At 46.1% G+C, this 13,555-nt stretch overlaps 1 protein-coding gene across 4 annotated transcripts in view; it reads right to left on the minus strand.

The window, feature by feature from the left end:
* Positions 1 to 5,870: 5,870 nt before the first annotated feature.
* TAPT1 (transmembrane anterior posterior transformation 1) overlaps positions 5,871 to 13,555 on the minus strand; it is a 57,362-nt gene continuing 49,677 nt past the window's right edge. For all 4 annotated transcript variants that reach the window (XM_027598186.2, XM_027598190.1, XM_027598189.1 and 1 more), the window contains exons 12-14: positions 13,400 to 13,476; positions 9,765 to 9,925; positions 5,871 to 8,021 (exon numbers count right to left, since the gene is read on the minus strand). In XM_027598186.2, the coding sequence (XP_027453987.1) occupies positions 7,804 to 8,021; positions 9,765 to 9,925; positions 13,400 to 13,476 (456 nt within the window). In that variant the 3' untranslated portion in view covers positions 5,871 to 7,803. The remainder of the gene's footprint in view (positions 8,022 to 9,764; positions 9,926 to 13,399; positions 13,477 to 13,555) is intronic.

The following is a 13,555-nucleotide window of genomic DNA, read 5'->3' on the forward strand; positions in this document are numbered from 1 at the left end:
GGCAACTTGAGAAAAGAGCCTCCTAGTCTTGGTTTCCACATCTGTAAAATGGGGACTTTGCAGGGACATCGTGCAGATTAAAGGAGATATGAATTAATGGGCTCTTGTGTGATGGTTTGCTGTAGATGTCTAATAGGTACTGCTTTTAAAAGTACTACTCTTACTATTACAGTTATTTCATGTCCCAGCTAGATGACAACCTATCAGGGGTGCGGTAGAAGGCAGCTTGCCCCTGCGGGAGAGGTTGGGTGCCCTGTGAGACCCCTTCAAGGCAAAACCGCCATCAGTCTGGGACCTAGGCCACCTCTAAACATGCTACGCTCGAGGGAGAAATGAACAGCGCACTTAGCTCCATTCTATTCACAAGTGCAAGTCATGTTCTCTCCTGCTGTGTTTTTCAGTTAAAGGTGGACAGAATCTGAAAGCACATGGCTTTACTTCACCTGCCAACAGCTCCTTCCCTTCCCAGGTCCAGCAGTGGGAGAGCTGAGCCCAGTTTCCTGCCCCTCAGTTGGCACCCTCTGTGCTCCGTTCCACTTCCCCGTAAGGAAATGTGGTTTCTGTTGGTTTCTATCGTGGACCGATGAGCCATCCAGCCTGCCCCAGGGAATCATTTCTGCAGGGAAGCGTGTCTGAAGGCTGCTCATCACCAGGATCATCCAATGAGAAGCAGAATCCGACAAAGATGGACTTGGCCTACTCGGTAGTGTCAGCATGGAAGAAACGAAGCACCAAGTCTAGGCTGAATGCTCTGTTCTGTGTCTGTATCGCCAGGGGAGGTTTAGAGGTTCCTGCAGACTACGGCTGCTTTGCCTGTCCCAGGTCAGTCTGGGGTCAGTTTGGGGGGCTCCTGGCCCGGCTCTGGTGTGACACCAGGCCTGCCTGAGCCCAGGGTACTCCATTCAAAACAGCCCCCTTGGGGAACCTGGGTGGGTGGCTCAGTTGTTAAGGATCTGCCTTCATTCAGCTCAGGTCATGAACCTGGAGTCCTGGGATTGAGCCCCAAGTGGGTTCCGTGCTCGGTGGGAAGACTGCTTCTCCCTCTCCCACTCCCCCTGCTTGTGTTCCCTCTCTTGCTGTGTCTCTCCCTGTTAAATAAATAAATAAGATCTTTAAAACAAAAACCAAACAAAACCAGCCCCCTCACCAGTCTCCCTGATTCCATGCTAGCCACGCTGCAACCCAGTCTCCACAGTCAGAAAAAAAGCAATATCCTAACTACTTACCCAGTCCTTGGACCAGCAATACCCTAACTCCTGTCCCTGGGCTTGGATGACCTGGACCCCAGCCCCATGACCTCTGACTCTGCCAAATTCCCTTCTGCTGGTAGAGTACAGCCAGCTCACTCCCGTGCCAGTGGCTTTGAATTTGGCTGCTCCCTGCCTGAATGAGATTCCTTCTAGCTCAGGCTGCAGCAGACACCTTCCTGGGTGATCCATCCAATTTCAAGAAAGCACCCTGCTCCTTTCTCATTACCTTGTTTTCTCTATGGTCCCCATTACCTTCTGCAAATACTCAGCTGTTCTCGTATTCCAGTGGTTTCTCCACTGGAATATTGGAATAGAAGCTTCCAAAGACAAGGACCCTGCTTGCCCTGTCCACCATGTCACCAGCTCCTGGAAGAGTGGGGGTGCTCCACTGAGTGAATCTGCCACAGACAGTTGGGAGCTCAGGTGCACCGCTTAGTGGACTCTGGGTCCTTTCTTCCTCAGCTTTGGTGATTGAAGTTTTGGGAGTCTCATGTGATCTGTTGACCCAGTGCTTTATGATTTCTGCATGACTCGTCTGGAAGAGTCTAGTGCCAGGGGTTGGGGGTGGAACCTTAAGGGTATAGTAGGCAGAAGAATGCCAAGCACTCTTTGAGGAAGATCTAGAAGCCCCTGCTTCTAACCCTGCTCTGTCTTACCTGGCTGCCTGGCCTTGAGCGAGCAACAGCAATAAAATACAGATTTTCAATAAACTGGAAGTATATGCTAAAGACCCAAATTCTGTTTTAGTCTCTCCAATCTTTACCTTGGGAAATGCAGATGGGGTTGTTTTGAGCCCCATAATTCTGAGTTCTAGATCCTAGACAGTGATGGCTCTAGGCCTGGGTTCTCAAACTTTTAACGAGCTTGTGAATCACCAGGAGAGCTGTAAAAACAGACTGTTGGGCCCCAGTCCCAGAGCTTCTGTTCAGCAGGTCTGGGTGGGGGCAGAGAATAATCTGCATTTCTAACATGTCCCCAGGTGATGGGATGCTGCTGGTTGGGGACCACACTTTGAGGACCACTAATCTAGGCTGAGGTCTCAGGCAATGAGGGTCACCCACTTAGATTTGCACAGTGCACAACTCGAGCGTCAGATGCACTCTTTTTTGGGGGGAGAGGGGCAGAGGGAGAGAATCTTAAGCAGGCTCCACGCCCAGAACAGAGCTTGATGAGGGGCTCGATCTCACGACGCTGAGATCAAGAGTCCGACGCTGAACCGACTGGGCCACCCAGGTGCCCTGTCAGATGCACTCTTATTCCCCGCAACAATCCCGAGAAGTGGGTATTATCAAGCCTGATCTACAGATAAGCAGGTTTGCAGTGTCATAGAGCAAGTCCCTGCCTCCAATCCCGCACAACCAGCTGGCCCTCCCTGAGCTTCCCAGGGGCGCAAACGTCTTAGACACCCAACATCCCGAAAGGTCACCATGCCCCACATCCGGTAAGTCCTGTTCCTCTGGTGGGAAGGGCCACGGTCGCAGGGTCTCCTGGTCTCTGTTTCTCTCTCCTCCCAAAAGCAGCAGACACCACAGGCTTCTCAGTTAGGGAAGGGGTTTAACTTTCTGTTCTGATATGTGCTACCTGTGTGACCTTGGACAGGTTACCTAACCCTTTATAGTTTACAAGTAGCTTTTCTTTTTCTTCTCATTTATCCTCTCATTTGATGGCTCCAACGATCCAATTGAAGATCCCATGTAAGCTCCCCCCATCGCCTGCAGGATCAAATCCAAGATTCTTGGTAAGGCATTCAAAGCTCTCCAGATCTAGCCCCTGCCTCCTTCTCCACCTTCCCTCTGGACTGAAGCTCTTCCTTCTCGTATTCTCAGCATGATGGTTGGCACTCAACACTCAGCCATGTGAGGCCACGTGGGGCCATGCTGTGCTTTCCTCCTTCGTCCCTGCCTGGCTCGCCCTTCCTTTCCTTCTTATCCATCTCACTCCTACTCTCTTTTTCAGGCGGTCCGAGTGCACATTCCCCACAATGGCTCCCATGTTTAGTCATTTATTGGCCACCTGCTCATGCCAGGAACTGTACAAGATAGACGCTGGGGCCCCGTCTAAGTTAGATGTTGTGCTGCAACCAGTACCCATATTCATGGCAGCACTTAGCTCACAGGACTGGAATTGCCCAGCCAGTTCAACCATCAGTCTGCCTGCTAGACCTTAGAGCAGAGCAGAGCTTATTTACATCTGTGCTTTCCACGTGACCGTGCAATTAATATGTGTTAAATCAAGCCCTACAAGATATTTATGCATTTTCCTTGTATTTCACTCTATGTGGTTAATCTTGTTATTATAGCAATTTCCTAGTGTTTACATTCTTATGCAGACATATCTAAAATGAAATAGAATACACTTACTAAAAATAATTACAATTCACCCTTCAAGAGCTTATACATTCTACAATTCCTGATCCAAACCTTTTTAAAGGTGTCACTTGTACCCCAAGACTCCCCTCCCTCCACTGCCCTTAACTTCCCCACCTGCCAAAAAGAAAGTCGTAAGTTGAGAGCGAAATACGCTGTGCGGATACTTACCCTTCTTTTTCATTATCAAACAACTTCCAGTACACCTTTACTGCACTGTGCCAAAGGGACCTTCTACTAACTTGCCAAAATGTGTTATCTTTTCTTACTGAAATTTAGACGAAGCAAGCATGGCTGAACATGAGCTGTTGTTCCCTGTAAGCCAACTTTTCAGATCACTAAAACTCTCTTAGAATGCCAATTTCCTTAACAACTTCCTCCTTAATTGTGGACATGTCTCAATCAGATTAAACATGACCTAAACCATCCTCGATGTCTCAGGCACTCACGAATAATGCATATCACACTGAACCGTAACACAGGTATATTTCGAGCAATCACTTGCACAGAACCATTTGCCTCAAACTGGCCCCAGATGACCGTACCTTTGCTGCTCTTTTGATGTATTAACTCCTTTATTTCCACTTCTCTGTGCTGTTAGACTAGATCTATCATTCACTCTTCCTGTACACAATTTCCTGAGCAATAAGGAGCAAGGTGTATCTGGTCAGTAGACTGTATGAACAAATAGGACTTTGCCATTTATGAGCAAATTTTAAGGTTCCATTCAAGATGACCAAGGGTGCTGGAGTCTGACCTCTGAATGAGTGGGACATAGTCATCCTTAGCTTTTCCCTACAAAGAGTATGAATGAGAATCCAGACTGTTTTCAGAAGTATGTGTTTTAGAGGTCGAACACCTCACTCCATTTATGTGAAGATCTCTAAATAGACCCTTCCAGATTTCTTAGTGTATTAATTTGGACTGATATAGACCCCCTAGACTCAGTAGCTTCGAAACAAAGGCATTTATTCCTCTCTCGTGCGTCGTCTGAATGTTCCTAGTGGGCAGGTGACTCTGCTCCACAGAGGCATTCAGGAACCCAGGATCCATCCCCCTGCCATCCTATGGACGCGGCATTTATCTGCATGGTTGGGGCAAAGTCACACCTTCTCTGGGTTACAGTTGGTGGGAAGGGAAGAGAAGGTGTAAGGGGGTCCATATTGGCATATATCCCTTTGACTTCCATCCCTTGGTGGGAATGTCATGAGGCCACAAGCAACAGCAAGGACTCAGGGATGTGGTCCCCGACTGTCAAGGCAGCTACGTGCTCAGTTGCAGCTCTGTTTATGGAACAGAACAGATTCTGGTGGACAACTGGCAGTCTTTAGTTTAAAAAAAAAAATTATTTTCCTGTTTCTATTTTATAGAAGTACTGTGAAACTGCTACATAATTATTTTACGAAAATACAATAGGGAAAAAATCAGACTTCTATAAAATGTTAAAGAACCATATTTATTTTAGATCTGAAATAAACCTGAAAGGTCTTCTGGTCATTAGGCAATGTGTCTCCAGGAGACGCCATTTTACTGACTTGTTTACTATTGGTCTTCCCCAGAAGAGCTGGAGCTGGGCTCACTGCTGATCCCAGCATCTTAGCAAAGCCTCCTGACATATAAGGTGATTCATAAATCCCTGTTGGAAGAATAAATGAACCTGAAACATATCAAAGTGTAGTGATTTTAAATGATTTTGTGAATTTATATTCTCCTCTGCTGAGTTAGCATTTAGTGGCAGATACATTTTGGGGCTCTAACTACACATGTCTTCCATGTATACATGTCATGAGTGTACAGTTTAAATACTGGCCAAAGTACAGAAGTACAAAGTACAAAGAAAATCTGGACAAGCTCCTGAATGACCCTTGACGTTTATGCTTCTGTTCCAAAGGAAAAGCTAATTAGAGTCTGACCTATGTTGTGCCTTAAATTTTTTTTAAAAAGCAAAGTACTGTCTTGAACTTGACTCTTAGATGTGAAAAACACATTGTGTGACATTCAAAACACCTGTCAAAGGCAAGCGCCCCCATCGGCTGAGAGATAGGAAATGGTCTGTGATCAAGTACTGGCCTTTTTTTTTACCCCCCAGAATAAAAATCCAACATTTTGCCACCATTAAGACCAAGAGGAGAATTCAAATTAGACAGTCTTGTCACTTGTAAATTAGAAGTAAATTCTTATTACAGAGTGGGAAATTTACTCCAGCAAATATAACAGTAAACATTATTAAAATAAATTCAGTGACCTTTTTAAAAAAGATTACAAAATTGAATTTATTGAGTTTCACACAAGATGCACTTATAAAATTAGTACTGAATGCCATTTTAACAGAGGAAATGAACATCATTCCGAACTCCCAATAGATTCTGCAAAGGAAATGAAATCTTCCGAAAATGACAGCACAATAATAACAGGATAATTCAAGCTGAATTGAAAGATATACCCAAACCATATTCTTGCTCTGATCAGGGCTACGTTTGGCAAAGTTTCCCCCAAACTATTCCATTCACGTGGACACTGTTCCTTTTGGTGGTGAAGAGGAGATGGATACCAGAAGAATTCTAAAATGGGGCTTCGTTGAAATATACATAAAATACGAGTCTTTTCATTTTTAACTTAAAATACTTCCTGGTTTCACAAAAGCATTTCATTAAGATTTCCTCTTTTACCCCACATGAACATTAATCTTCGTATTTCTTTAGTTAATGCAAAACATTAAGATTCACTTCCGTATTTCTACAGAAGCCAAAGAAGCCAAAACATTAAAGCATGCTTTGTATTTCACCCAGGAAAGAGACAGATCCCCTAAAATTTATCTTCTGCATATCATATGCCCGAAGTGTCAGCACAGGAGCTGAACTTCAACATGAAGACATCAAAGGAAATGACAGTTAACAGTTACATCTGCACATTTTGAAATGAGACGCTGTAAAATTTTTATAAAAATGCAGAAAGGTTTCTCAAGATAAAACTGTGGTGGGAAATGACTTGTCCTATGATGTGGGCCACAAGCTAGTAATTAGCAGAAATGGAATCTTGGTCTCAAACAAAACCAAAAAGCACCTTTTGGTTGCTGTTCCCAGCGTCCATACACAACACACCTCACTGCCCCCCCGACAGCCGCGCTCGCAGCCCAAACACACGGCCACCGGCCCCCAGCACAGGCACCCCTACAGACGCTCCAATCAGCAGGACTCCCGCATTTTAGAAGCCCAAGCAAGACGCTACCCAAACCATTTAGAATATTTGCTTAAAGCTGTCACTTTAAAAAACTCTGTTAAAGTTCACACCTTTGGATTTTGTACACTGACAATTCTTCAGCCCATTCAACACCAAATCCTTTTAACTGTAACAATTTATGAAGCAATTCGTTTTAAAGCGAAACCAGTTAACCATACATTAAAGTTAACACTGCTCTGCTTTTTCAGTATAAAAAAGTGCTTTTTTGTAAGGGTATTTCTATTTCATCCATTGCAGTGGAACAATACACAGCTCACATTTTGCTTTAAAGAGTAAACTGAAAAATTATGAAACATTTTTCTCCGTGATGCAACCTTCATTAATGAATATTTTTTAAATAAACTGGGTTAGGGTTTTTTCCTATAAAACGCTACTATTCATCACGAATTATTTTAGGTAGCCTTTTATTCTGATTAATTCAGATACATCTTCTTCAAGGATTATTCTGGCGGTAAGAACATTTATCTTGACTTAAGTTTAATTATTTTTTTTTTTACTGCTTTGGCAGACGAAGGACAGTTTGAGAACTGTTTGTGAAAATAGTATGGGACTGGAAAGGTAATGTCATGGGAAAAGCTTCACAGTTTTCCAGGTATATCCTTGTACTGAAGAGGCCTCGAGGCAATTCGATGTTCTGGAAGTGCGGACTGACAAAGCAGAGTGATTCTGACATTTCGCCCGTGAGGTCCGGGGGCGACTGCTCTCTACCGAGCAGGTGGGGCTCCTCCAACCCGTCAGGTTTCCAGAGTCCAGGCTGGAGGTCGCTGCTCTTCTGCAAACTGACCTGCAGCCAGACCCCATTACTGGAAGAGAGATATTAAGATTCGCTTTCCATTAATAATTTAAGTTTTTAAATAAATATTTAAGTGCCATTTTTCGCATCTGTCCGTCCCGGGAGCAGAGCATCTCCACCCCGGGACTCTGCTGGACACGAGAGGCCACAGAGTTCAGTCGATTCGGTTTCCACAGATTGTAAACCTGTCTACCTCTAACAAATCTTTCTTTGAGGATCTGTGCTTTAATTCAGAGCTTTCCTGCGTTATGTCCTTCTCATCGCCATCTGGAGTCGTGAGAAACTGATCAGAACTGCTTGCCACAAGTAATGGGATGACATTTTCCTTTGGATGAACAGGCTGGCTGGTGACCGAAGCAGACAGGTTTTCTTCTGTGGAAAAACAGATCCAGCTAATTAGAAAAAGATTTCCCTCCAACTTATAATACATACAAGCTTACCAAGAGAGTGGTAATGGAAGGAAGTGTCCATCACCCATACTTTAAGGTAAAGCAAGTCAACACCAAATAGCCTGGGGCAAATAAGCGGCCATGGTTTATAATGAAACTCAGGGGCTACACCATTTGTTTGCTCAATTAAAATTTTATAGAAGGGCTATTATGTGGGTAGTATCCCACAAATAACACCTCCCTGATTTTGAGAAGATCAGAACTCCCGTATAACAAACTCCCTCCTACATGACCAAGTCCTAATGATTGTTGCCCGAAAAGTTAGCATTGGCTCCCACACTCAGGATGTCAGGGGCAAGCGGACTTGAGGACATCCACCCTCTTCTGTGTAGTCACTTTAGCAGCCCTGAGCATTCCACCCACAGGAAGTCCAAATGGAGGCCCCTTACCCTATGCCCACTTTGTCTACCCTTTGAAATTTCGTTCAGGTATCACCACCTCCAGGACGGGAGCCTCCCCTCCACCCCCCCATGCCTGCCGACAACCAGCTCCCCTTTCTGGATTACCCGCTTCTGCCATCTCCCCCGTCAGTCTGGGAGGCCCTGCAGGCACGATTCACTCTCTGCATCTCCAGCATCACGGATATTACCTGGCACACAGCAGCTCCGCATATTTAAAATTAAGCCATTTAAACAACAAGTCCTATGAACGGATATGGAACAGACAGGGGACTGCCATCTAATGACAAACACGGTATCAGTGTCCCACTTCTGCCTCCAAGTCTTCCAGGCCAGCAGCCCTGGAATCATCCTTCCTCTCTCTCTCACACTGTGAACCCTCATCAGCAAATCCTGTGCTCTTCCAGACCTATCTGGAATCTGGCCAGTGCTCCCGGCTCACACCACTAGCCCCTGTTCTGACCCAGGCAGCCTCCCCGCTGGCCTCTGCCTCTGGGCTCGCTCTCCTTGAGTCTCCTTCCCACAAAGCTGGAGAGTGATCCAGCTGGATCACGTCACTCCTCTTGCACCACCTTCCTGCATGGTGTCTGGCCTGCGGTCTCCTGATCTCCAAAACACCCTACGGGGGCACTGAGACACTTGTCTGAAATGCACTTCCCAACCCTGAAACAGAACCTTCCCACACAGCAAGAGCTACACGGCAGGCAGCAGGGTGGCCTCTCTGACTCCCTCTCTAGTCCCTCTCCCGTGGGATGGGTCCACTCCAGCCACCCGGCCGTTGGGGTCCCTCCACATGCCCAGCAGGTTCCCGCCCTGGGCCTTAGCACATGCTGCTGGCGCTCTTCCTCCCGGGAAGGTGCTGCTTCCTTGGCTGGCGGAGTTTTGGACTCCCAGTCACACTTCCCTTTCCCGACCCGGCTGTCGTTTTCTCTACAGCATGACTGCCCCCTCGCTTTCTCCCCGTCTCCCCAGCAAGTCAGAATCGGCACTGCCCTTCCTCGATACTGCCATATCCCCAGGCCTGTCGTGTAACAGGTGCTCAATGATCATCTCCTGGACAAGGAATAAATGTAAAAACTCAGAGCACTGCGTTAGGTGTATCTGCGATGAGATCTAAAATACAAACATCAAAGACAACTCAGCAAAGTGAAATCAAATCTTGAAAGCACTGCGAAACACTGACCAAACGGTGATTTACTAGGGGAAAATTCAGATCATTAACTCTTTGGAAAATGATTCACACAAGTGATGGAAGGAAGCAAACGTACCTTGAGAGGGTTTACATTTGCTCTGTGATTTATTAGGTGGTTTGCCTGGTGCACTGGCTGGAGGGGGATTAAACAACTTTTCTTCCATCTTGGCCTCCTTCACATACTGGCATGATTTCCCCAACAGCACGATGCTATTAAGTACTTTCAGGGATATCAACCTAAAACCAGAAGGAAACAAACACCCATGGTTGGAATTCATCTCAATCACGGAGAACGTCATCTCCTACCGCTGCTAACGAGAAGGCATGGGGCCATGTGAGGAGTGTGGGCCCGGGAGCCGGAGGCCCGAGTCTGGGATGGGCGAGTTTCCCATGAGGCTTCTTTACCACAAGGGAAAATGCCTGATCGATTCCTTAGTTCTCATTACAACAAGAAATTGTACCACTTTGAAGTTTTACCTGGTACCAAATACTTAACATTTATTCTTTCACTGCAAAACAAATGTATTTAGTAAATGTAGATGAACAAAAAGTAACTTCTAATTCCAGAGTCCAGCACTACTCACTGTGATATTTGGTATGCTATGTTTCAGTCGTTTTTATGAGTTTATACCAATCCGTACTTTTCCACTGTTTAGAAGCAGAGTCTATTTTACAAAGCAGTAGGGGCTGGAGTTCGGGGCCAGGGAAGATTCTGGGTGCCAGGTATTTGAGTTCAAATCCTGACTCACTGCTTAGAACCTGCGTGGACCTGAGTGCATTTCTTAGCCATGAATCCAGAGGTGATTCCAGTTAGTGCTCAGAACAGTGCTTGCCACACAGCAATGTCCACCAATTTTGCTAAATGCTATTATTGTTTTACATAAATATTATTATGAATATTTTCCCTACCAGTTAATATTCCTCAGGGACATTATTTTAATGTCTTATAATATTTCACTGTTTGAGTTACCATATAACAAAGCCGCCTGAAGCCCTTACCCCCTAAAGCCCTTAATTTCTGAATATATGGGTTATTTCCAGTGTTTTGTTTCTATTTAAAAGTTTCTAATTAGGAAAACTTAGGTTAAATCTGTATTTCCTTAAGACAAATGCGTAGATAGCTATAATTATAGAAGTGGAATTTCTGGGACCAAAATGTATGCGACATTTTAAGGTATCTGATACAAATCTGGCAAAAAAATTCTGAAAAACTACTCTTCACGTTGGTATCTTCTCATGTATGGGGACCTTAAATGACAACCACGGACCCCACTCCACTGTCGCATGAGTGAAGAGGTGGCTGCTATCTCTATGGCTGAGGTGAGATCCTGACAATGACAGGAAACTGCGAGTCAGTGGGGGCGAGGCTAAGGAGGGGCCTGGCAGGGAGGTCAAAGAAAGAAGCAAACAGGTTTCCTTCACTGCCCCTAGACTCTCCCCTCCCGCAGCTAAGAACGCAAACATCCAGGGAGGACCTCACATTAGATCCATGGCCCCCAGGATCTTCACAGCAAAACACTCCCCAATTTATCCCCAGACCCGACTGTGCTCGGAACTCCTTACTCGTACCTTCCCTTGCTTCCCTGACCCTGCCTTGGTGATATCTAACAGGATTTCAAATTTACTACAGCCAAGCCTTCACAAAACACAAAAGAAAACAACACAAAATCACACCTGCATGTATTTCTCAAAGGCTTCCCTGCTGCAGTATGGTGATTCCACTACCCTCCTCGCCTGGGCCCCAAACCCTGCAATCACACTTGATTCCTTAGGCTCCCTTACACCTCACATCCAATCATTCACCGGCAAGTCCTGTCTGGCTCCACTTGCAACATAGCCACCAGCTGACAAATTATTAGCACTCCAACTGCTACCACTGGCGTGGCAGCCACAGTTCCCTGTCCCTGGGGCCCGTAACCGCTTCCTGACTTGGCCCGAGGTCTGCTTTTCCTCTTGCCACACTCCAGGCCCTTCTCCACACAGCCGCCGGAGTGGTCCTGGCCGGAAGCCAGCTGGATCTAGCCCTCTTCTGCTCGGAAGCCTCCAGGGGTTCCTCCTTCCCTCAGCTGGAACCTGAGCCCTTCCCAGGGCTGCTGGGTCCCCTCCGCGACGCTCCGTCTTGACCGCTGTGCTCCGGGTGCCCGGGCTCCCCGCTGCTGTTCCTGTCGGGCCTGTCCTGTGTCACCTCTGCCGAGTCTGCTATCCTCCCAGGCATCTGCATGGCTGTCTCCCTCACTCCAGCTGGTCTCCACTGAAGCTCACCAGAGAGGCCGGAAGGCAGGCACCTCCGCTGTTCTCCATCTCCTTACACTACCCTATTTTTCTTCCTGACGCTTACTATAAACTGTCACTTTACAGAAATTTGCTTTTCTGGTTGTCTATTTTTCCACTAGAATTTCAGTGCCACAAAGGCAGGGCCCTAGTCTTGCCCCAGGCCCAGTACCTGGCACCTAGCGGGTGCTCACTGAGGAGTGCTGACCGCAGGAGGAGGGCAGAGGCCTTCCACCTGCAGCTCGGGCCACGGCAAGTCTGGGGGGAAAAAGGCAGAACCTGAGGCGATGAGGAGGAAGCCCAGCACCGTGTGCCAGGAGGCCCAACTGAATTCTGACTTGTCTACACTCAAGGGAGAGTCCTGGGCTTGGTGAGGTCACAGAATAAAGAAAGCTTCAGGGACAAGGTGGTTTGGGAAAGATTTTGAAGGAAGAGAGGGTAATTTGGGCACTACCCTGATATAAGGTAATAAGGAGAAATGAGTGGAGTGGAAAGGTCTGTGAGCAGCTGGGCCTCTGTGGACTATCGAGGGGAACAGTGATGGGGGGGTAGTGAATTTTCAGTCATTCAGCTTAAAGCACGTCCACTTCGGTGATTTACACACACACAACTGTAACTAAACAAAGGTTTTTCGATGTTGCATACACATGCTTCACTTCCTGGTTTAGGTCAAAAGAAAAACACAAGAATATTTTGTTAAACAAAGATGGAAGCAATTATAGCAACAACCCTTGATGAACAAGGCACAATGCCAAGAACTTTGGAGTGCTATGTGAGCATTTGCACCAGAGATGCAGGATCTCATGGTTTTTAATGTCAAAAAACTGAAAGAGGTGTGTGGTTCCTTGGACTTTAGAAGCTGTAAGTCAGTCCCTGTAGTATGAAAAAGGGGCAGGTTCTAGGAGAAATCAAGGCCCCGGACTCCCTGCCTCAACACAATTTCCTATGTGCCCAGTGTCAAACCAAAGCCACCAATCAAGGTACTGATGACATGGCTTGGGACACTGCAGGGACAGAGGCTTGATGGCTAGGGGGGGCATCCTGACTCCTAGAACCTGAGCAAAACCTTGGTGGGGAGAGCCCCATGGATTCACCGAGTTAAAGATGTTTTTAAACACAGGAAAATGTCTGATTGTAATGGCAGATTTTATCATGAAAGGAAATAGGAATGCAACTGAAACCCTAAGCAGAAAGAGCTTTAACTGATTCCGCTAAAGATTAAAATAAAATCTAAAGTGCTATTAATACTAGTACCAAACAGCAGCATATTTCACTGAATGTCACCAAGTCACGAACACAACTGGAGGTATGTGCTGTTAAGGGAGCCCCGGGCCAGTGAGAATGGGTGGAGGGTGATTTGGTTGCAATTAACTTCCATTACATCTTGCATATATACTTTACTGTACAACCAAAAACATATTCAAGAACAGTTAATCTTACCCAAAATAGAAGAGTATGACACAGGCATAAGACAGGATTCCTTGCACTTTAATTGAGCTTGTTACAACTCTGATGAGCTAGCCAGAAACAAACCAAAACAACAAAAACACACAAACAAAACATAACAACCACAGAGTTATTAGTTAATATTTAAAT

This window comes from Zalophus californianus, chromosome 2 (assembly GCF_009762305.2).
Source record: "Zalophus californianus isolate mZalCal1 chromosome 2, mZalCal1.pri.v2, whole genome shotgun sequence".
Taxonomy (NCBI): Eukaryota; Metazoa; Chordata; class Mammalia; order Carnivora; family Otariidae; genus Zalophus; species Zalophus californianus.